This window comes from Schistocerca serialis, chromosome 7 (genome assembly GCF_023864345.2).
Source record: "Schistocerca serialis cubense isolate TAMUIC-IGC-003099 chromosome 7, iqSchSeri2.2, whole genome shotgun sequence".
NCBI classification, from domain to species: Eukaryota; Metazoa; Arthropoda; class Insecta; order Orthoptera; family Acrididae; genus Schistocerca; species Schistocerca serialis.
In genome coordinates this window covers 272,546,042-272,571,303 of record NC_064644.1, presented here as the reverse complement: position 1 = coordinate 272,571,303, position 25,262 = coordinate 272,546,042, and the positions used below count along the sequence as shown (strand labels likewise).

The window sequence follows — 25,262 nt, the reverse complement described above, 5'->3', positions numbered from 1 at the left end:
TCAAAAATATGAGTTACATTAAGCAAACTCCATGCTGCACTGCAATGCTGCACTAACACAATTCTAAGTGAACATTACTTTAGTTTAATCATATTATATTTTCAAATAATTCAGCCAAATAACTGTAAAAGGAAAGAAGAGTAGCTTCATTTACATGATACTACTATTTCAGATAATTGCCCTGAAATGAACATTTCCTTTATAATCATCTGAAGTCATGTATAATGAGCACATTATTAGCAAATTAGTAATGGGTGTTTTTTTTTTTTTTTTTTTTTTTTTTTTCGGGGCTTTGATTCAAGTTTCATTTTATCAGCACTTCCCTTTACAATTCTCAAATCTGCAGAAAAAGAAGCAGCACAGCTGATATCCCTGCTACACTCTAAAAGGTCGCTTGCAGAGAAGAGATGTATGTGCTGATGAAGAGAGATGTAGGCAATAGGGTTTAGTGTCCAGTTGTCAACTTGATCCTTGGAGCTGGAGAACAAGCTCAGAATGAACAGGAAAGGAGATGTACAGTGACCTTTTCCAAAGAACCATTACCACACATTCGGTATTTAGGCAATATTCATAAAACCTACCTCATTAGGGCCAGAGCCTGGTTTCTTCTGAAAAACGTTCAGTATTCTAACCACTATACCACCCTACTTCAGTAAGGTGGAAAGTGAAACAATGTGCTTCAAATCAAATAATTACCTGTCATAATTTGTGTGGCTAACCACTGCACCAGTTCAGTTCACTTTAGTAATGTGGAAAGTGAAACAACACATCTCGGAAGAAATAATTATCTGTCTCAACTTGTATGGCTGGTTGTACACATGGTTGATACACAAACTGAGAATGGAACATGTGAGAGCTACGAAAAATCATGCCGAATGTGGTTCCACATCGGAGTGGGAAACAAAATTCACAATGCCAAGCACCACTCGCAACTGGATTGCAAAAGGGTTAAAGGAAGACGCCCACAAATTCATTATCTTTGTGAAAAAAAAAAGATGTGTTTAATGTACTGCAAAAGTGTTCAAAGATAAGACCAAACATTTAGAAATACTGGAAACTCTTAACTATCAGCCTATCCCCATTATTTGTCTAGCTGTCAAACAGCAACAGCTGATGAGAAAAACAGAGAAATCATGAAGACTGTTCAGCAGGTTCTATTCATCCAGCATGGCACATTTAACACGATAAATGAGAAGCATACCGAACAGAAAGTGGAAGATCAAGACCCCCTGGTTAAGAGTTTCCATTACGAGAGTCAAGTTGCTGCACATGATACCATTGCTACAACAAGAATTTATGCAAAGGAATGTACAGATGTGTGGGACTAATGAAATTATATCACTGAACATTTTAGGAAAAGTGAGGTTAGATGGTACCTGAACCAACTTTTACTTTGACTTTTTGAAGAAGAAGAAGAAGACGAAGGAAGGAAGAATATGGTTTAACATGTTTCCAGCAATCAGGTTGTTAGAGCTAGAGCACAAGCTCTTACTGAGGAAGAAAAGCGGCCTTGTTCTTTCAAAGGTATCATGTACGAGGTGTGGCTAGAAAAAAACCGGACTAGTACTGGTGAAACAATAAAACGAATGCAATAAGGCTGAAAGTCGCGTGGCCTGTCACATGACTCTCGCTCCGCCTACTGCTCGAGTTTCATCTGCCTCCTGCACTCAGTCTGCCCGTGGCGTCTGTTTTAAGTAGTTGACATTTTGTCTGTGCGTCAGAAAATGTTGAGTGTACAGAAAGAACAGCGTGTTAACATCAAATTTTGTTTCAAACTAGGAAAATCTGCAAGTGAAACGTTTGTAATGTTACAACAAGTGTACGGCGATGATTGTTTATCACGAACACAAGTGTTTGAGTGGTTTAAACGATTTAAAGATGGCCGCGAAGACACCAGTGATGACACTCGCACTGGCAGACCATTGTCAGCAAAAACTGATGCAAACATTGAAAAAATCGGTAAACTTGTTCGACAAGATTTGTTCTGACATCCTGGAAAACATTGAAAGTGATCCCACCTTCTTACAAAATGTTATTACTTGCGATGAATCGTGGTTTTTTACTTACGATCCCGAAACTAAACGCCAATCGATGCATTGGAAAACTCCTGGTTCTCCACGACAAAAAAAAGCACGAATGTCAAAATCGAAATTCAAGGCAATGATGATTGTTTTTTTTTGACATCAAAGGGATTGTGCACATTGATTGGGTACCAGAGGGACAAACAGTGAATCAGCATTACTACATTAGCGTCCTGGCTACCCTACGTGAGCGAGTACGGAGAAAACGGAATGATTTGTGGAGAAAAAAGTCATGGATCCTTCACCAAGACAATGCCCCAGCTCACAGTGCGTTGTCAGTGAAGACGTTTTTGGCAAAACACAACATTCCCATCTTAGATCATCCACCCTACTCACCTGATTTGGCCCCCTGTGACTTTTTTCTTTTCCCTAAAGTCAAGTCAGCTTTGAAAGGAACTAGATTTGAGACTGTTGAAGCAGTAAAAGAAAAAGCGATGGAAGTAATGTATGGACTTACCGAAAATGATCTGCAGCATTGCTATGAACAGTGGAAAATTCGTATGGAGCGGTGTAGAGACCGAGGAGGAGAGTACATTGAAGGAGATAACATGAAATTGTAAATAATTGTAAATAAATGTTTTTTCCTGCATCAGTCCGGTTTTTTTCTAGCCGCACCTCGTACATCTACAGTCTCCAAACCACTGTGAGGTATGCGGCAGAGGTACATTCCACTGCACTAGTCATTAGGGTTTCTTCCTGTTCCATTCCATATGGAGCATGGGAAGAATAATTGTTTGAATGCCTCTGTGCATGTAGTAATTATTCTAATCTTATCTCAATGATCCCTGTGTAAGCAATACGTAGGGGGTTGTAGTATATCCCAAGGGTAATCATTCAAATCCAGTTCTTGAAACTTTGTTAACAGACTTGCTCAGGCAGGATAGTTTACATTTGTCTTCAAAAGTCTGCCATTTCAGTAACTTCAGTACCTCTGTGTCACTCTCCCATGGATTAAACAAATCTGTGACCATTTGTGCTGCCCTTCTCTGAATACATTCAATATCCCCGGTTAGTCCTGTCTGGTATGGGTCCCACACTCTTTGAGCAATATTCTAGGATGGGTCTTGTGAGTGATTTGTAAGCAATCTCTTTTGTATACTGATTGCACTTCCTCAGTAGTCTACAAATAAACTGATGTCTACCACCTGTTATATCCATGACTGAAGCTATGTGACCATTCCACTTCATATCCTTACAAAGTGTTACACCAACGTACTTGTATGAGTTGGCCGATTCCAGCAGTGACTCAATGATGTTACAGCCTCAGAATACTATGTTTTTTTTGTTTTGTGAAGTTAAAATTTTACATTTCTGGACATTTAGGGCCTCTCTTCTCACTATAAAACAGAAAACCGTGCCCAGTTCTTGCAAAAAGGCACAGGTCACACCCATCAACAAGATGGGTAGTAGAAGTGAACCATAAAACTACTGTCCAATATCCTTGAATTACCTTGTTGTAGAATCTTAGAACATATTCTGAGTTCAAACATAATGAGGTATCCTGAATAGAATGACCTCAATGCCAATCAGCATGCTTTTCGAAAACATTAATCATGCGAAAGCCAACTCTCACATTTCCCACATGAAAATCATACCAGCATTTGCCTTAAGTGATTTGTAAAACCATGGAAAATCTAATCCGGATGAGCAGAAAAGTACCTGAACTGCCACCCTCCCGGAGGTGAGACCAGTGTTTCACCACTGCGTCATCTTGCCCACTTTTTGACTTTTTGACTTTTTAAGAACTTCAGCTCCTCCCAACTTTGTTTAATGCCGGTAAAAAATTGGCAATTCATGTAATGGATAATCACCTTGAGATCTCTGTATGTCACACGATCTTAATAATATCCTATGAAAGAAATCTGAACACTAATGCAGTCTAAATTGTATAAAACTGGTCATCACGTAACCAGTGACTCATTGTTTCAGGGTAAAGTGGCACACTATGAATCCATAGGTCTTGCATTTCATCCCAGGTCTGTTCTAGGATTTTTATCCATCACCTGTATCAATTCTTTCAAAAATGTTTTTTTTTATAAAGAGTACCCCTATAACTACCTTGGTAAGCCAGTTCAAATAAAATAAGAATAAAGGTCTGAGGAAGACAAATCCATACCAGCTCTCCTGCAGAACCATACCTAGTAAAGTGCTGTGTTGTTTAAATCAACTTTTGAGTTGATGACAGCCTTACCATTGTAACCTGTTAAAATAAAAGTCTTCATCAACAACGATCTCCATCTACATTAGACCCCAGAGGGCACTTTCGATACACACACGAACGGCGTCTTGCCTACAGCAGTGCTACTGTGTCTTACAAGCACAAGCAATGAGACTGGTGTCTGGCTTAACTGTGTCAACTGATAGTCCCTGAGTTTCCTAAGCAATAGACTGATTTCAGCACTGGTTACTCTTAGTTTATTTCACAACTGTGTGATGTCTACTTCCTTACCATGCAATATTTTTTAGGAACAGTTCCCTGAGGAACTTATTTGTTCTGTCCATTTAGTTGGGCAAAAGAAACTCTAGTAGACACTTCAACTTTCTTTGATAACAGTTTCTTGATTACCAACTGCCTTCTGTTATGTTTGAATTGGTAATTCGATTAAAAAAAAAAAAAAAAAAATATGTGGAACAGCTCCTGCTGTAAGAGATCATCTTTCTCTTGGAATTTGAATTATTTTGCACTGATGAAAAAGTTCTTCTAAGAAACGAGAATCACATACAAAACAATTCTTAAGGAGATTTCGGTAGGATTGTTCTCAGTTATTCAGAAAATTTAATTCTTTTAAGAGGTCTCAGGAATTTTTTTCTCTAACTTTCTCTGTAGTCATATCAGCATTTCTCCTTGTGTAAATGTTTTTAATTCTTAGTTATTATATTTCATTATTGCCGATTTGTCCAATCAACATTCACAAAAAATGCTACAATCAGAACTCACAAAGTAAGTTCAAACTGTTTTAACAATTGCTAATAATAATAATAATAATAATAATAATAATAATCAGACACAACAGACAAGTAATGATGCTGCCAGTAGTTCTCTGAAACAACACAAATGTGGTGTGTCCTGTGTTACCACACAGCAAGACGTAGGACTACTATTACTTGCTGAGGAACAATGAAGTTCAAAAAGTTGTCAAAATTTGTGGATATTATGGCAACACACCCACTCCCAACAAAACTAATGGCATACTCCAATATTTAACTGAATAAATAATAAAAGTTTTATGGGTTGCTCACACTTCCAATATAACCTCATCTCCCCAGAAAAAAAAAACTAAAAATTACTGTGCTGCTCCCCAGAAAAAAAAACCATAAAAACTATTGTGATGAGTTATTTTGTTCTTTCACATGCAAAATTGTAGATTCCTCTTATCAGTAGGATAGTTCTTCTTCTGGCATATTATGAAACAGAGACTATTACATGTAAATACCGACTGAAAAATCTCCAAATACTACAGACTAATGTTTATCACAGTATTTAAACACATTTATTTTTAGTGGATAAGAAGGTGGTTTGTTTATTCTGAGTAGCTGTGCAATCAAACCTGTTGCTGGTGCTGGTGCTGTTGCTGTTTCAGTTTGCGTGGTATGCGCTTCTTATGAGGAAGACTGCGACGAGAAGCACGACCTGTGCCATAATCAGAAGAACCAGATCCAGCATCAATGTCTGCTTCCTGATCTAATGCCTGCTCATCTCCACTCTCATCTTCCTCACTTTTTATGTCATATTCTTCCTTCAATTCATCTCTCGGTGACCTCGGAAGCTCATGTTGTATTGCCTGCACATGGTGGCGACGTGTCTGTACTGTCGTTGTAGAAGGAGCAGATGCAGCAGCTTGCTCTGCTTGATGGTACAATTTTAAGATACGATCACCCTGAAAACAGGTAAGCTTAATAAGAAATTATGCTAAAAAATCTATATTTGTATCATATGTGTTTCATCATTCTAATGAATAAATTTATTGGAACCAACACTGTGAAGATATGATTCAGGACGTAAAAATCATTATTACAGTCTACAATTCAAAATGTGGAACCCCTCTACTTTAAAACTGAGTCAGCATGTGAAAAATACATATTTCAGAAATATTTCAGATACTCTAGGACGTTTATTTGACTCTCCTGAAATTATTCCCTACAGCAATATTTACATCTACACTCCTGGAAATGGAAAAAAGAACACATTGACACCGGTGTGTCAGACCCACCATACTTGCTCCGGACACTGCGAGAGGGCTGTACAAGCAATGATCACACGCACGGCACAGCGGACACACCAGGAACCGCGGTGTTGGCCGTCGAATGACGCTAGCTGCGCAGCATTTGTGCACCGCCGCCGTCAGTGTCAGCCAGTTTGCCGTGGCATACGGAGCTCCATCGCAGTCTTTAACACTGGTAGCATGCCGCGACAGCGTGGACGTGAACCGTATGTGCAGTTGACGGACTTTGAGCGAGGGCGTATAGTGGGCATGCGGGAGGCCGGGTGGACGTACCGCCGAATTGCTCAACACGTGGGGCGTGAGGTCTCCACAGTACATCGATGTTGTCGCCAGTGGTCGGCGGAAGGTGCACGTGCCCGTCGACCTGGGACCGGACCGCAGCGACGCACGGATGCACGCCAAGACCGTAGGATCCTACGCAGTGCCGTAGGGGACCGCACCGCCACTTCCCAGCAAATTAGGGACACTGCTGCTCCTGGGGTATCGGCGAGGACCATTCGCAACCGTCTCCATGAAGCTGGGCTACGGTCCCGCACACCGTTAGGCCGTCTTCCGCTCACGCCCCAACATCGTGCAGCCCGCCTCCAGTGGTGTCGCGACAGGCGTGAATGGAGGGACGAATGGAGACGTGTCGTCTTCAGCGATGAGACTCGCTTCTGCCTTGGTGCCAATGATGGTCGTATGCATGTTTGGCGCCGTGCAGGTGAGCGCCACAATCAGGACTGCATACGACCGAGGCACACAGGGCCAACACTCGGCATCATGGTGTGGGGAGCGATCTCCTACACCGGCCGTACACCACTGGTGATCGTCGAGGGGACAATGAATAGTGCACGGTACATCCAAACCGTCATCGAACCCATCGTTCTACCATTCCTAGACCGGCAAGGGAACTTGCTGTTCCAACAGGACAATGCACGTCCGCATGTATCCCGTGCCACCCAACGTGCTCTAGAAGGTGTACGTCAACTACCCTGGCCAGCAAGATCTCTGGATCTGTCCCCCATTGAGCATGTTTGGGACTGGATGAAGCGTCGTCTCACGCGGTCTGCACGTCCAGCAAGAACGCTGGTCCAACTGAGGCGCCAGGTGGAAATGGCATGGCAAGCCGTTCCACAGGACTACATCCAGCATCTCTACGATCGTCTCCATGGGAGAATAGCAGCCTGCATTGCTGCGAAAGGTGGATATACACTGTACTAGTGCCGACATTGTGCATGCTCTGTTGCCTGTGTCTATGTGCCTGTGGTTCTGTCAGTGTGATCATGTGATGTATCTGACCCCAGGAATGTGTCAATAAAGTTTCCCCTTCCTGGAACAATGAATTCACGGTGTTCTTATTTCAATTTTCAGGAGTGTATTTGTATATGTGCTTGTTCACCACAGGAAAGGATTAATCCCCCTAAAAAAAACAATATTAACTATTCTTTAACCATCACAAAGAGAGATATTCATTGGTACCTTCATCAGTAGAAGTAAAGCTTCTTGAACACAATACTCTCTCAGATCTGTAAGCTCAAAGTAATTACTTCTAGAAATTGCAAATTATTTTACAGTCAAGACTGAATAATATTACCTGGTGCCACATATTTTTTAAAAATTGCGGTGATTCACAATGTCATTTAGTTGGATAAAAGATCCATAAGTACCCAGTGGGGACTTTGCAATCTGCAAGTTGTCAGAGAGATTCACAAATCGAAATGAATGTAGAAAAAAGTAAAACAGTGTCTTCACTGAATGAAAGTAAAAGTAATTATTGAAGAAGGGAAGTATGTAGGTGTTTAACATCACATTATCAGCAATGATGTTACATACAAATCATTAATGCAGTTGGAGACTGATGGGAAAAAGATTTATTTGCAGCCTTATGAAAGGAATCCAGTCAGCAGACATCTCACCTGATTTAGGTAAAGCTCTGAAACTCTAGCTTAGGATGACAGGCTGGATATTTGAATCCTGCTCCTCTCAAATACTTGCGCCTTAATCACTGAGCTCCTTCTCTCAATAGTAACCATTAACTCCACTAAAATATTAACTTATTTACACATCAAAATATTAGCTAACCATGTCACACAGACAACTGAAACTTAAAACATACAAAAGTAAGAAATTTTGTTATTATCATTATTATTATTATTATTGTTGCTGTTTTTGTTGCTCCTGCTGCTTCTGCTATTGCTCACAAAAAGCAATGCTTTGCTGCTACAGCAAACTCTGTCTCTCTCATCATCTATAGCGGATCTACTGCAATAGTTTAGTAACCAAAAAACCCCAGTTTAGTGTACATAAAATGAGCTAGCTTTTATCCACTCATAAGCTACAAGCAAAGTGCAAGCTGTCAATCATACCATTTTCAAAACACTAAACTAAATTAGACTGGAATATTTTGTGTGACAAATCTCTAGCAGACTAGATTAGTGCATACAAGAGCTAATGAGAAAAGAGCAGTGTAGAAGCACATACTGGAATGCTCCATGTTCTGCTACAGAAGATATGTAGACAGTGACATTGATTTGTCCATGAGAAGCTGTATATTCCATAGGTCTGTGATTTGCAAAACAGACGTAGTAACCGAATAATTTGGTATTTCATTTTAACCTACTGATTGCGGTTCAAATAGGAAAAGATAGCACCGGCAATGGAGGGACGGGCAAAGAGGGGACTAGAGTACACACAGTGACATTTAAAGAATGGAATTGTGTTGCACATAGTGGGAGCAAGCGGGGAGCAGAAAGACATGGGAGAATGGAAGGAGAGGGAGATGACTGAAAAAAACATGAGAGAACTGACCCTCGACATCTACCCCAGCACCAATCCCATTTCCTACCTCCTAACCCTTATAATCATTAGTGTCTAACATGTAACAACTAACTTTACTCCCTTTCATAGGTTTATGAATCATGATAACATTCATCCAAGCAATAATATATGAGTCTGCACCTTCCTTAGTTACATCCTATACAACAGTACCTTGCCCCCCCCCCCACTCCACTTTCATTGATGTTGACGTCACCCTCGTCGAAGGTCAGCCGTACACTTGTGTGCACATTAAACCCACTAACAAACAACAGTACTTGCATTTTGACAGTTGCCATCCTTTCCATATCAAATGTTCTCTTGCATACAGCCTTGGCATTAGAGGCAAATGTATTTGTTTAGATTCAGACTCCTTATAGCAGTTCACAATCATTCTCACCTCAGCCTTCACTGGACATAATTACTACACAAGCCTAGTTCAAAAGCAGATTTCCTGGGCCATCACATCCAACGCTGTACAGCTAATCACTCCAGAAAACATCTTTGGAGCATTCCACTTGTCACTCAGTATCATCTTGGTCTTGAATGTATAAATCAGCTACTTCAACAAGCCATGACTCCATAAAATCATGCCCTGAATGTCTGAGATTTTGCTCATCACACCTAAAATAGCTTTTCATTGCCCTCCCAATCTCTACAGTACTCTTGGAAGACCCTATGCTCCTTCTACACCCATCTCCCTAGCCTATGGCTCCTGCCCCTGTGACCATCCCTGCTGAAAGACTTGCCCTATGCACCCTCCTACCACCACATACACTAGCCCTTTAACGAGAAAACATATATTATCAAAGGGAGAGCCACCTGTGAAACAACACGTCATATACCAGCTGTTATGTAAACACTAATTGGCCTTTTATATCAGCATGATTACCACCAAATTAATTATCAGTTAGGGTGAATGGGCACAGGTAGAGGGTGTATACTGGCAACACAGACTATCCTGTCGCAGAGCATACTCTAAAACATGACAGTCATGACCTCGGTGCTTGTTTCACCACGCGCACCATCTGGATTCTTCCTCCACAGGAGGGAACTAGTGCTACAGCATGTCCTTGGTTCTTGCCACCCACCTGACATTAATTTATATTGATTTTTTTGTCTCAGCATTTCTTCACAGTAACTACTCCTTTATTCCTTCCATTTTAGTTTTCTGCATCTTTCATTTTCATACCTGCCTATTTTTTGCTGTTCGCCTTTCAGCTCTGTTACTTACAGTGCACTTAGCTTTTTGTACACTGTGTTTTAGCAGTAATCTCTGTCCTGCATATTACCCTGCCTTCCACCTTTAAGCTCTCAGGTTTTCAAATATAATCGGGTGCAGTCCCCAATAATCAGTCTTTCCTTCTCATCCCGGCCGGTAAGTCTCCTCTGACCCGTGGTTCTGTGTGACTTTTCTGAACTACACCTTGTATTCCTTTTCCTAAAGCTCTTCAGTACCTTTCCCTTCACCCCTATTCCTACCCCTTCAACCCTTCCTCTGGAAGAAGGAGCCACTGGGTCAGAAAGCATGCATAAGTATTTTGTGTGTGTGTGTGTGTGTGTGTGTGTGTGTGTGTGTGTGTGTGTGAGAGAGAGAGAGCATGCGCACGCACGTGCTTTCTCCTGCCGCCACTTGGTGACCAGATTTTTTTGTCCATCCACATACATCATATTGTCAAAAAGTGATTATTTTTGTTACTACGTTAGCTAAAATTGAAATTCAACATCTACAACTTCAGCTGCTTCTTTCGCCTTCTCAATAGTCATTCCTTCTTTATTTTTGAGCTTGTATTTCTTGAACTGTCTTCTTTTAAGACTGGCCATTTCATTTTCATCAGATGTCCTCTTTTTTAAGGCTTCTACTCTTTGTAGTGATGCACTCTTCCCAACTAATATCACTGATTTTGTTATGTCCACATTCAGTTGTTTCTCGCTATTAAGTAAGCCACCTAATGATTGTACTGCATTGTAAACACTTTTTTCTGCCAACAATTCTATCTCTCTTTTTTCTGCCAACAATTCTGTCTTCTCCTATGTTTTCAACTAAAACTTGTGTGTTAACAGAAAAGCCTCTTTCAACTGCAGCATTTCCATGACACATGCATAACAGCTTCTGCACAAATTTAATGAAGTCATGGTCTGCACTTTGCAGAAAATTCTTCAGGAAGTTATCAAGCTGGTCCCCCTTAGAATTGAACTGTTTCAGCTGTTTCTCAGAATACTCACAAAATTTAAAGAATTCTCTCTTAACTATGTCATCTGTTGATGGAGTCATGTGGTGTCCCCCCCCCCCCCCTCCGCAAATTTCTCCACTGCAATTGTCACTCAAGAATTTCTCAAACTGGAGCTCTGCTTCACTTCAGAGGCTAAACATGATCCACCTTTGACTATCTTTAATTTCAAAGGATTCTTCTCAGCAATTAACAATGTAGAAAAAGATAAAGATCTATCTTTTCCTACATCTACATCTACATGATTACTCTGCAATTCACATTTAAGTGCTTGGCAGAGGGTTCATCGAACCACAATCATACTACCTCTCTATCATTCCACTCCCGAACAGCGCGCAGAAAAAACAAACACCTAAACCTTTCTGTTCGAACTCTGATTTCTTTTATTTTATTTTGATGATCATTCCTACCTATGTAAGTTGGGCTCAACAAAATATTTTCGCATTCGGAAGAGAAAGTTGGTGACTGAAATTTTGTAAATAGATCTCGCCGCGACGAAAAACGTCTTTGCTTTAATGACTTCCATCGCAACTCGCGTATCATATCTGCCACACTCTCTCCCCTATTACGTGATCATACAAAACGAGCTGCCCTTTTTTGCACCCTTTCGATGTCCTCCGTCAATTCCACCTGGTAAGGATCCCACACCGTGCAGCAATATTCTAACAGAGGACAAACGAGTGTAGTGTAAGCTGTATCTTTAGTGGACTTGTTGCATCTTCTAAGTGTCCTGCCAATGAAACGCAACCATTATTGACATTCCTACTTGGAGTTTCTGTTGTTTGATTCTTCTCAGCAATTTTTTGGTACAGACTTTGCAAAATACCTGTGCACTCATTTCTAAAAATAAGGATAGTCTTTTCCAAGTAGTTCTTGCTAGCTGCAGTGGCACCAGGAGTTGTTTTATGACTACGTGCTTTGGTAACATCAATAGCAAGCAATTTGTTAGAATTTGTCACCATTTCCTTAACAGTTTTCTTTATGAACTGAAAAGCAAGGATGTACATAAAACTGATCAACAATGATATAAGAAACTTGAGTTTTGCACAAAGAAATTTATCTTCTAGTAATTTTTAATTTTTTCAAAGTTTCTACTTTCAGCTGGTCTTTAATGTACTTCAGCACATACTTCTTCAAATGTGAAATAAGTTCAAGTGCTATTTTCATAGCTTCAATATTTCCAGTCCATCTTATAGAACAAGGTTTGAGAGGAAACTTGGAAAACGCAGTGATATTTGAGAAGGGCTGCCCTCCTTGAAGGAAAATCCTTCATAGAGTACCAGATCACCCTAAGAAATACACAAACATTCCAATCACTTTTATTATGAACAGTTTTCAAAGCTCCAATCACTATATGAAGTGAGTAAGTGCCATATATTTTCAATCATGCTGCCAGGATACATAATTTGGGATACGCCTGTTGTGTTTCCAGAACTTCTTACTGATGAATGAGACATGACTTTATTCATAGACCACATGCTTTCAACTTTTACTATCTCATCAGTAACTAAAAAGTGTTTTAATAAGTTTGTTTTGGAACTCTCTTCTACTGAAGCTCTAGAGAGTGTAGATTGAGCAAGTGATAGTAATTGGTTACAGCCGTTCAAATTCTGTTCAGCAGAAACTTGTGGCTGTGCTGACACTGTTTTACTGCAGCAAAAGGCAAATTGTTTTGCTGCCTTGAAACTAGTGAGTGAACCAAAACAGAATCTCTCTTTCCACTTTCATGAGTGTTACACATGAAATGCCACTGGCACTAAGGTCAAAATTAAAATTACAATAGTTTTATATTAACTATCAAAAACCTTCAAGAAAACCTCTTTCCAAAAAGACGCAGATTAAAGAGATTTAAACAGAAGTGGGATTGGGCAGAATTAAAGAAACAACTGTTCTAACTAATAATACTCCAGAAACACATGAGATGGCAGCACTGTACGTCATTTCCACTAGGTGTTTACACCACATATAAATCAACAAAGCCACACCTCCAAATTTCTCCATCTCCATCTCAAGGATGCCAAAACAAAATTCATGATCACCCACTCAATTTCATTACCTTTTCATTACTTTCATGACCACCTGTTCATTTTCATAACTTTTTCATTACTTTCACGTCCTGTAAACACCCTGCTGAAGTACGCCACTATGAACCCCCCCGCCCCCTTCTTTTTTAACTGTATGTGGCGATCAACCAGTAAACTAAGCAGTGATTATGGGAAGATCACTATTTACAAAATAAAATAAAATAAAAAATTTCAAGAATTTCGACAAGATATTAAGAAACATTAATTTGTTGCCCTTGACAACTAATAATCAACAACTGATCTTCATGAGCTGAATGCATAAGTTAGTCTCAAATTTTTGATGACAGTACTATCCAGACTGAGTTGAAGAACATTACTCAAACTTGTGAATGAACAATTTTCATGAAGAAGGAATCATTTACTGCTGGAATACCAAACACCCAGCAACATAATATGATGACGTGCTTGCACTGAAAGTATAAAGCGAGACTGGCGGAGATTGCAATGTGTAAGAGATTGTGGCAGGGTTGGCAAGGAAGATAATTAACATGACTGCAGCCAGTGGACAACACATCAGCTCTCATCTTGCAGCCACTGACGCCGAGACTTTGCGAAGCACTGTTCCTAGTTCAACGGTGGTTTCATTGGCAGTCACCTACAATCAAACAGATGTCAAATCTTAACTGTTGCATGTAACCACTGGACATAGTGATATTATATTGAGGGTTGAATCTATTGTTAACTACAGTGTGTAAGTTTATGCCAGTGTTAACTTGTAAGATGAACACAGAGGCAGAGAAAGTTGATATAACATCATTATTTGCGAAATTAATGGACAAAAATAAAATACTAATGGAGACGGTTGAAAATACTATTAGCAGTAAGCTGGATGAAAATGAGAGAATGCAGAGGAAAACATTTCTAATTAAATAGACAAAAATTATTCAGACCAAATTTGTCTAGGTTTGCAGAACAGGATAACAAAATAACAGAATTAGAAAGTAAAGTTAATGTGTTAATGATAAATTTACCCCCAGAGGTACATAGTGTAATTTGTCAAGAGTTTAAGGAATATTTCAAAGAAGTGAATCAAAATCATAAATCTGTACACAACGAGATTTCAAACACATATAAGAGCGTAGAATCATTAGAGCAAGATAGGATATTGAGCCCAGAATCTACCTTAACTAGTTTGGAAGAGAAATTGCAAGCGTTCATTGAACAGAAAATACAGGACACCATTGAATCAAGCACTAGCAAGACCAATTCTGTGGATAATACTGTAAACAATCAACACAAATTTCAAAATATATGGGATATGTTAGGAGAAACTAAGAAAACACTATAGAGTAGACAAACTACTACTAATATTGGGATTTATACAGAATTTTTTGAGGAACTGAGTTTTGTCTTCACCACATATCAAGAAAGTAGTCTTATGAGAAAGAGATAGTCATAAATGTATTGGGTTTAAGATTTATAGTAATACGCGTGTGAACATCAACGAATATATGAAATGAGCTTTAAGCTATGGACCTGTGTGTCTCAACTGCCTACAGGAAAATTAAAGAGACCTTTGTAGAAAAGAGAACCACTTGTATGAATATCAACAGTTCTGATGGAAACCCAGTTCTAAGCAAAGAAGTGAAAGCAGAAAGATGGAAGGAGTATATAGAGGGTCTATACAAGGGCGATGTACTTGAGGACAATACTATGGAAATGGTAGAGGACGTAGATGAAGATGAAATGGGAGATATGATACCGCGTGAAGAGTTTGACAGAGCAATGAAAGATCTAAGTCGAAACAAGTCCCTGGGAGTAGTTCCATTAGAACTACTGACAGCCTTGGGAGAGCCAGCCCTGACAAAACTCTGCCATCTGGTGAGCAAGATGTATGAGACAGGCGAAATACCCTCAGACTTCAAAAAGAATATAATATTTCAAATCCCAAAGAAAGCAGGTGTTGACAGGTGCGAAAATTACCGAACAATCAGTTTAATAAGTCACAGCTGCAAAACACTAATGCGAATTCTTTAGAGATGAATGGAAAAACTAGTAGAAGCCGACCTCTGTGGGATGATCAGTTTGGATTCTGTAGAAATGTTGGAACATGTGAGGCAATACTGACCCTACAACTAATCTTAGAAGATAGATTAAGGAAAGGTAAACCTATGTTTCAAGAATTTGTAGACTTAGAGAAAGCTTTTGACAATGTTGACTGGAATACTCTCTTTCAAATTCTGAAGGTGGCACGGGTAAAATACAGGAGCCAAAAGGCTATTTACAATTTGTACAGAAAGCAGATGGCAGTTATAAGAGTCGAGGGGCATGAAAGTGAAGCAGTGGTTGGGAAGGGAGTGAGACAGGGTTGTAGCCACTCCCCGATGTTGTTCAATCTGTATATTGGGCAAGCAGTAACGGAAACAAAAGAAAAATTCGGAGTAGGTATTAAAATCCATGGACAAGAAATTAAAACTTTAAGGTTCGCCGATGACATTGTAATTTGGTCAGAGACAGCAAAGGACCTGGAAGAGCAGTTGAATGGAATGGACAGTGTCTTGAAAGGAGGATATAAGATGAACATCAACAAAAGCAAAATGAGGATAATGGAATGTAGTCAAATTAAGTCGGGTGATCCTGAGGGAATTAGATTAGGATATGAGACACTTAAAGTAGTAAAGGAGTTTTGCTATTTGGGGAGTAAAATAACTGATGATGGTCGAAGTAGAGAGGATATAAAATGTAGACTGGCAATGGCAAGGAAAGCATTTCTGAAGAAGAGAAATTTGTTAACATCGATTACAGATTTAAGTGACAGGAAGTTGTTTCTGAAAGTATTTGTATGGAGTGCTGCCACGTATGGAAGTGAAACATGGGCGATAAATAGTTTGGACAAGACGAGAATAGAAGCTTTTGAAATGTGGTGCTACAGAAGAATGCTGAAGATTAGATGGGTAGATCACATTAACTAATGAGGAGGTATTGAATAGAATTGGGGAGAAGAGAAATTTGTGGCACAACTTGACAAGAAGAAGGGACCGCTTGGTAGGACATGTTCTGAGGCATCAGGGGATCACAAATTTAGCATTGGAGGGCAGCATGGAGGGTAAAAATCGTAGAGGGAGACCAAGAGATGAATATGCTAAGCAGATTCAGAAGAATGTAGGTTGCAGTAGGTACTGGGAGATGAAGAAGCTTGCACAGGATACAGTAGCATGGAGAGCTGCATCAAACCAGTCTCTGGACTGACGATCACAACAACAACAACAACAACAACAAAAACAAACAAGGCAGGGTTGTTTTGGAGTGGAGGGTGAGACAGGAATCTATCTTTGGGATCTATCTTGTTTTATTCTTAAAGTTCCACAAATCCATTCCTAGCTTCCTCCCCTTTTTCTCCTTTAGGTGGTATTATTATATCTTTTCCTCTTTCCACAAGCAACAGTCCCCAATTGCAACCATTCTCATTTCTGTTAAGTTTCGACCTGTTTTCACAGGACTCCCGAGACTGATCTGCAAACATGAGACATGAGGCCATGACAATATGACAAACATTCAAGTGTGGTGATGTTTAGGCATGTCAGACATTCTCTGGGGCGATAGCCAGGTGCGATGCAACAGTTGCATCGAAAGTGAGATGCTAAACACACGTGAATGGTGAATGAAGCGCCATTTGCTCGAACAGCAGATCCATTGACGTAATAAAAGAAAACTTGATTTCTTCAAGACAGAGTACAGCAAGGGAAAATAAAATTCATAACTAGGAAAACTGGATATTACTGATGCATGACAACATATTATATGTATAAAAGAATACATATATCAGCAAACTGGTACAAAATAAGTTCTCATATAAAATGTTTCAAGAATACAGATTGGTTAAAAGCACAAGATAGTATTATCTCACATATACTATTTAGAAATATTGTTAATAAAGAGTTAATTAAATGTATAAAGTGTGACTGAGTAAATAGGTAGGCCTGGGTGTTAGTCTATAAAATATTACAAGTATGTGGATTTGCTTTAATAACTGGAAAGAACTAGAGTAAAAAGAAAAATAAGATATAAGCTGAGGAGCAACACAGGTTGACATCTGGGTACAGTCAAGTATTAAGTCAAGAAATCTCTTCAAACTGAGGTAAGGAGATAAGTAGAAAATAAGTTGATAAATGCTGTGTGATTCGTTTATAATATAAAGTTTACTCACATCAGGAAAAATAGAAATGGGAGACGGATAGACAGATTCATGAGAGAGATTGGTCTACAGAGTGGGTTAGGTACATTTATGTATAAGGTTCAAATGGCTCTAAGCACTACGGGACTTAACATCTGAGGTCATCATCAGTCCCTTAGACTTAGAAATACTTAAAACTAACTAACCTAAGGACATCACACAAATCTATGCCCAAAGCAGGATTCAAACTTGCGACCATAACAGCAGCACAGTTCCGGACTGAAGCGCCTAGAACCGCTCAGCCACAGCAGCCAGCTATGTATAGGGGAACTGCTTCATAAAAAGAGTTAAAATCTCATGTAACTTAAAGCAAATCAGTCTCTTTATTGAGATAACAGACCAAGGAAACAAACAATACCCACCTACAGAGAGAAGTTTCAGTTATTTTAAAAGAAACGTGTGTACGCCCTTTGTAAAAAGAGTCATGACATAGCATAATGTTTAAATGTTGTTGTTGTGGTCTTCAGTCCTGAGACTGGTTTGATGCAGCTCTCCATGCTACTCTATCCTGTGCAAGCTTTTTCATCTCCCAGTACCTACTGCAACCTACATCCTTCTGAATCTGCTTAGTGTATTCATCTCTTGGTCTCCCTCTACGATTTTTACCCTCCACGCTGCCCTCCAATACTAAATTGGTGATCCCTTGATGCCTCAGAACATGTCCTACCAACCGATCCCTTCTTCTGGTTAAGTTGTGCCACAAACTTCTCTTCTCCCCAATCCTATTCAATACTTCCTCATTAGTTATGTGATCTACCCATCTAATCTTCAGCATTCTTCTGTAGGACCACATTTCGAAAGCTTCTATTCTCTTCTTGTCCAAACTATTTATCGTCCATGTTTCACTTCCATACATGGCTACACTCCATACAAATACTTTCAGATATGACTTCCTGACACTTAAATCAATACTGGTTGTTAACAAATTTCTCTTCTTCAGAAACGCTTTCCTTGCCATTGCCAGTCTACATTTTATATCCTCTCTACTTCGACCATCATCAGTTATTTTGCTCCCCAAATAGCAAAACTCCTTTACTACTTTAAGTGCCTCATTTCCTAATCTAATTCCCTCAGCATCACCCGATTTAATTAGACTACATTCCATTATCCTTGTTTTGCTTTTGTTGATTTTCATCTTATATCCTCCTTTCAAGACCCTGTCCATTCCATTCAACTGCTCTTCCAAGTCCTTTGCTGTCTCTGACAGAATTACAATGTCATCGGCGAACCTCAAAGTTTTTATTTCTTCTCCATGAATTTTAATACCTACTCCAAATTTTTCTTTTGTTTCCTTTACTGCTTGCTCAATATACAGATTGAACAACATCGGGGAGAGGCTACAACCCTGTCTTACTCCCTTCCCAACCACTGCTTCCCTTTCATGTCCCTCGACTCTTATAACTGCCATCTGGTTTCTGTACAAATTGTAAATAGCCTTTCGCTCCCTGTATTTTACCCCTGCCACCTTTAGAATTTGAAAGAGAGTATTCCAGTCAACATTGTCAAAAGCTTTCTCTAAGTCTACAAATGCTAGAAACGTAGGTTTGCCTTTCCTTAATCTTTCTTCTAAGATAAGTCGTAAGGTCAGTATTGCCTCACGTGTTCCAGTGTTTCTACGGAATCCAAACTGATCTTCCCCGAGGTTGGCTTCTACTAGTTTTTCCATTCGTCTGTAAAGAATTCGTGTTAGTATTTTGCAGCTGTGACTTATTAAGCTGATAGTTCGGTAATTTTCACATCTGTCAACACCTGCTTTCTTTGGGATTGGAATTATTATATTCTTCTTGAAGTCTGAGGGTATTTCGCCTGTCTCATACATCTTCCTCACCAGATGGTAGAGTTTTGTCAGGACTGGCTCTACTACGGCCATCAGTAGTTCCAATGGAATATTGTCTACTCCGGGGGCTTTGTTTCGACTCAGGTCTTTCAGTGCTCTGTCAAACTCTTCACGCAGTATCATATCTCCCATTTCATCTTCATCTACATCCTCTTCCATTTCCATAATATTGTCCTCAAGTACCTCGCCCTTGTATAGACCCTCTATATACTCCTTCCACCTTTCTGCTTTCCCTTCTTTGCTTAGAACTGGGTTTCCATCTGAGCTCTTGATATTCATACAAGTCGTTCTCTTATCTCCAAAGGTCTCTTTAATTTTCCTGTAGGCGGTATCTATCTTACCCCTAGTGAGATAGGCCTCTATATCCTTGCATTTGTCCTCTAGCCATCCCTGCTTAGCCATTTTGCACTTCCTGTCGATCTCATTTTTGAGACGTTTGTATTCCTTTTTGCCTGTTTCACTTACTGCATTTTTATATTTTCTCCTTTCATCAATTAAATTCAATATTTCTTCTGTTACCCAAGGATTTCTACTAGCCCTCGTCTTTTTACCTACTTGATCCTCTGCTGCCTTCACTACTTCATCCCTCAAAGCTACCCATTCTTCTTCTACTGTATTTATTTCCCCCATTCCTGTCAATTGCTCCCTTATGCTCTCCCTGAATCTCTGTACAACCTCTGGTTCTTTTAGTTTATCCAGGTCTCATCTCCTTAAATTCCCACCTTTTTGCAGTTTCTTCAGTTTTAATCTACAGGTCATAACCAACAGATTGTGGTCAGAGTCCACATCTGCCCCTGGAAATGTCTTACAATTTAAAACCTGGTTCCTAAATCTCTGTCTTACCATTATATAATCTATCTGATACCTTTTAGTATCTCCAGGGTTCTTCCATGTATACAACCTTCTTTCATGATTCTTAAACCAAGTGTTAGTTATGATTATGTTGTGCTGTGTGCAAAATTCTACCAGGCGGCTTCCTCTTTCATTTCTTAGCCCCAATCCATATTCACCTACTATGTTTCCTTCTCTCCCTTTTCCTACACTCGAATTCCAGTCACCCATGACTATTAAATTTTCGTCTCCCTTCACAATCTGAATAATTTCTTTTATTTCATCATACATTTCTTCAATTTCTTCGTCATCTGCAGAGCTAGTTGGCATATAAACTTGTACTACTGTAGTAGGTGTGGGCTTCGTATCTATCTTGGCCACAATAATGCGTTCACTATGCTGTTTGTAGTAGCTTACCCGCATTCCTATTTTCCTATTCATTATTAAACCTACTCCTGCATTACCCCTATTTGATTTTGTGTTTATAACCCTGTAGTCACCTGACCAGAAGTCTTGTTCCTCCTGCCACCGAATTTCACTAATTCCCACTATATCTAACTTCAACCTATCCATTTCCCTTTTTAAATTTTCTAACCTACCTGCCCGATTAAGGGATCTGACATTCCACGCTCCGATCCGTAGAACGCCAGTTTTCTTTCTCTTGATAACGACATCCTCTTGAGTAGTCCCCGCCCGGAGATCCGAATGGGGGACTATTTTACCTCCGGAATATTTTACCCAAGAGGACGCCATCATCATGTAATCATACAGTAAAGCTGCATGCCCTCGGGAAAAATTACGGCTGTAGTTTCCCCTTGCTTTCAGCCGTTAATGTTTAAATATGATACATGATAGTTATATTGAACAAAGCAGGTTTTCTCAAATATTGTTAAATGTGAGCTGGAGTAATAGTCACTAATGATATGTATAAATGACATACCTGTTGAGAAAATGAAAATTTTGATGCATATGAATAAACAATTATGCATATCTTTCTATTGAGCATGGGGATATGTAGTGTAACAGGGCGTTTTATCAAATACCCTGGTCCACTATCACTATTCGTACCAGCTAAAGATGATCATGATAATGGATATTTGTTAAATAGTATATATGAAAGTAGCAGGTACTGTGTGCCCCAATCATGTTTGTACAGAAGGTGCACGCCCCGTGACAAGTGTAGTGGCAAGCTGTCATGCATTGTGCGACGATCACTTGCTATAACAAGGCTATAAGTATGCTTCGGAACTCCAAGCTGGCAGTATCACAGACTGAACAGAGTAAGAGGACTGCTGACAATGTCAACAGGGAGACAAAAACAAATGAATAACTTTTATGTTAAAGATAACTCTGATGACATAGGGGTCAGGCGTTCTGTATCAGTAGGTGTTAATGTTTGATGTCTAATTAAATTACTTTAAGTTATAATTACTGAAATATGTCAGGGTGAAAAGTGAATACTTTAACAGGGTTGCCACAAGTTTCCCCAAGTCAAATTCCCTGATATTTCCCCGTTTTCCAGATAAGTTTTAGCATTTTTCCCTGACAGATTTTGAGGTCTCAAGGGTAAGTAAAGAAGTAAGTTCACAAAAAATCTAAGGACTTCTGTATTCCTTCTTGTGTGAGCAAAAATCTTAAGTATTAAGATCAACATCTTTTGTAATGAACTGTTTTTAGATGGAGAAAGCAAACCAAATGATATATATGTTTTATTAAGGCCACTGTTGTTATTTTATTTAAATAAAATGAAACACATCTCACAACAAAAATACACATTTCCTCAGAGTTGAACAACAGATTTAAAATACCTTCACTGATTTCAGAAATAACCTCAGAAAAAAGTAGGCCTCTTAAAAGAAGTGTTGTGTAAACCAGCACTATAAGTGACCACCAATAAAATGCTGGTTCTACTATGTTCGTTATTGTCGATTATTATCCACTGTGTTATCTCTATTGTTTTACAAGTACAATATTATGAAAAGGAAAGTTGCTACTCACCATATAGTGGAGATGCTGCGTCGCAGATAGGCACAACGTAAAGACTCTTACAATTAAAGCTTTCGGCCATTAAGGCCTTTTGTCAACAATAGATGATCACACACACACACACACACACACACACACACACACACACACACACACACACACACACACGCTCGCAAATGCAACTCGCACACACTACTGCAGTCTCAGGCAAATGACCCAGTTGGTTGCCTGAGACTGCAGTAGTGCGTGCGAGTTCTGTGTGTGTGTGTGTGTGTGTGTGTGTGTGTGTGTGTGTGTGTGTGTGTCATCTATTGTTGACGAAGGCCTTAACGGCCAAAAGCTTTAATTGTAAAGGCTTCCTTTTTTTTTTTTTTTTTTTTTTTCCTATATGCGACTCAGCATCTCCACTATATGGTGTGTAGCAACAGCAACTTTCCTTTTCATAATATTTTAATATTCTATCCTGGATTTTCCATTGTTTGGTCTTACAGGTACAGAAATACATCAGTACACAGCATACAAATTGCCAGCAACTGTCAAAATGTTCTTCTTACTATCGTCCATACTTTCTAGTAGGGCCTATGTAAACTACTTTTGAAGTGCCACAATATACAGCAATACATAAAATGTCTGTAAAATGCTGCACTGAACAATGTACTTGGAGTGAGACAGCTGCAATTCCTGAAATCCATCGCCCATGGCCTTGGGCCTGCCGAAGAGCACCTCAGTCCTGGGTCCATGGATAAACCAAGAAAATCCACCACGTCATGGCACACCCAAGCAGATTGGCCTGCAGGCAGATCACTGAGACTATATCCAATGATCAGGGCCTGCACATTAGAGGGAAACGATGGGCTTCAAATAGGCAGGTCCGATATGTTAAGAGATACCAGCAGAAATGGCCTGCGTTTTTGGGCCGTCATGGAAATCCACTCATGTGGCCAGCTATTCACATGTCGCACGATGTTGATGAAGTGAGACCACAGTGATCAATCCATGGAACAGATAACTGTGCAAATACTCTGCCAATCAGAACTAATGACAATAGGTAGCAACCCAACTTCAAGATGATCGATGAGCCACAGACAGGCCCGTAGAAAAGACAAACACATTTTCACAACTAAACTTTCAGCCATAGCCTTTGTCAGAAAATGACAGCACAGACACATTCACACAATCACTCACATACAACTCATGCACCCATGACCACCGTCTCCAGCCACTGCGTCAACAATCTTTGAGACACAGATCCAAACAAACTACTCCTCATGCCTCCCTGCCTCTTGTTGGCAGCTTCTAGGCTAGCAGCAAGAAGCGGTAGCAGCACTGACAGCAAGCTGAGAGGAAGGGTAAGAAGGGTAGAAAACAAGGACGAAGGGAAGCAGCGCACATTCTCAGCTGTGCCCAGCCAGTGACGATGCACGACACCTCTGTAAACAAACCATTTCATCTACTGGGACAAAAACGAAATTTTTCCAGTTCCCCCCCCCCCCCCCCCCCCCAAATCTGCCTGACATTTCACTGATTTCCCTGACATATTTGAAATTCTCTGATATTCTCTGATTTCCAGAACTTGTGGCAATCCTGTTTAAATACAGATATGTGCAAATGACAGTTCAAAGTTCACTTAGTAGCTAGAAATATAGTCGTAATCTAACATTTCATCACCCAACAAGGAGGGAAGAACAGAAGAAAAGCAAGTTCATACATGGAGGTGGGACTGAGCAGCTGCACCACCAGAACAATTTCTAAAAGGTGACTGTTCATCAGCAAGATTTATAACAGGTAACTGGCAGATTCAACATGGTGAAAACCAAGTGCAGACAGCAGCTGAAGTGCACCACTAAGAAAAATCCTTCTGTTTCACCATATGTGATGTCTTGTAAACCACCACAAAGGAAACGACTAGAATTAAAAATTGCATACCTTCAAAAAACATGCATGCTATTATTTGACCACTAACTTGCAATGGCCGTGTCAAGGTGGATACACCAGTTCCCGTCAGATCACTGAAACTAAGCACTGACGGGTGTGGCCAGTACTTGGGTGGATTACTATCCAGGTGTGCCACGCAGTATTAACATTTTCCCCTATGTCTTTATGGTATAGGGGTCAGGAAGGGTGGTGGCATGGAGTCTGTTATCGCCAGTCTTTGTGCCAAATGTCCTGGATCCAATTCCAAACCTCTCCACACTGCCGCATGAAGTGAGGGCATGTGACACTGTTGATGGTGATCCATCCATCGTAAGGGGACATTAAGCTCGGTAGCCCCTTTGGTGGTCTTCCGAGAATAGGAGGCTATGTTCTGGCACTGGGTTTCACCCTCTCCCTTCCTCTCATAATCTCCAAAACAAACATGACATTACACTACACACGCACCCAGTATAGTCACTTGCCAGAAGAAAAGCAAGTTCATACACGGCGATGGGACTGAGTTGCTGGACCACCAGAACAATTTCTAAAAGCAAGATTTATAACAGGTAACTGGTGCCCACACTTGCCAGATATACTCAGTAGACAGCAATCACACCTCACGAAGGAAAAGTGCCTGTGGGCATGAAGGATAGGGAAAATCTTTCCACTTCACCGGCTGAACCTGTCCTTCAGAGTCTTCCAGCCATTCATGCCATACAACTTTATTTTACTTTTTACCACTGTCAGACTTCACATCATTCTACACCATTACAGCTAGTCATCCAGATCCTGAGTCTGCAAATCCACAACCAGTACTTTCACTATGCAGAGGGGACATCATTATATGAAAGATACAGGTTAGTGCATTTCAGGTACTTACAGCGAGATACAAGGGATGAATGGGTCTCAACCAGCAACCTCGCCGAGTTCAATCTACTGCCAACAGGTTCTGTGACTGGTCTTGTTAATGCAAGGGGAGTGATGAATTTGGGTCCAAGTGATCTTTCCTTCCTTTTAACGTTCCCCAACCTACCCCAGACTCCTCTGGAAGGAAGGGCTATCAGATACGAAAGCTAGGAAGTGTTTCACTGTTACGTTTATGTGG

General features: G+C 40.0%; 1 protein-coding gene across 1 annotated transcript in view; it reads right to left on the bottom strand.

The window, feature by feature from the left end:
• Positions 1–25,262, bottom strand: part of LOC126412861 (zinc finger protein 354B-like) — a 147,880-nt gene that overhangs the window by 83,991 nt on the left and 38,627 nt on the right. The window contains exon 3 of the mRNA XM_050082727.1: positions 5,630–5,959. Within this exon, the coding sequence (XP_049938684.1) occupies positions 5,630–5,959 (330 nt within the window). The remainder of the gene's footprint in view (positions 1–5,629; positions 5,960–25,262) is intronic.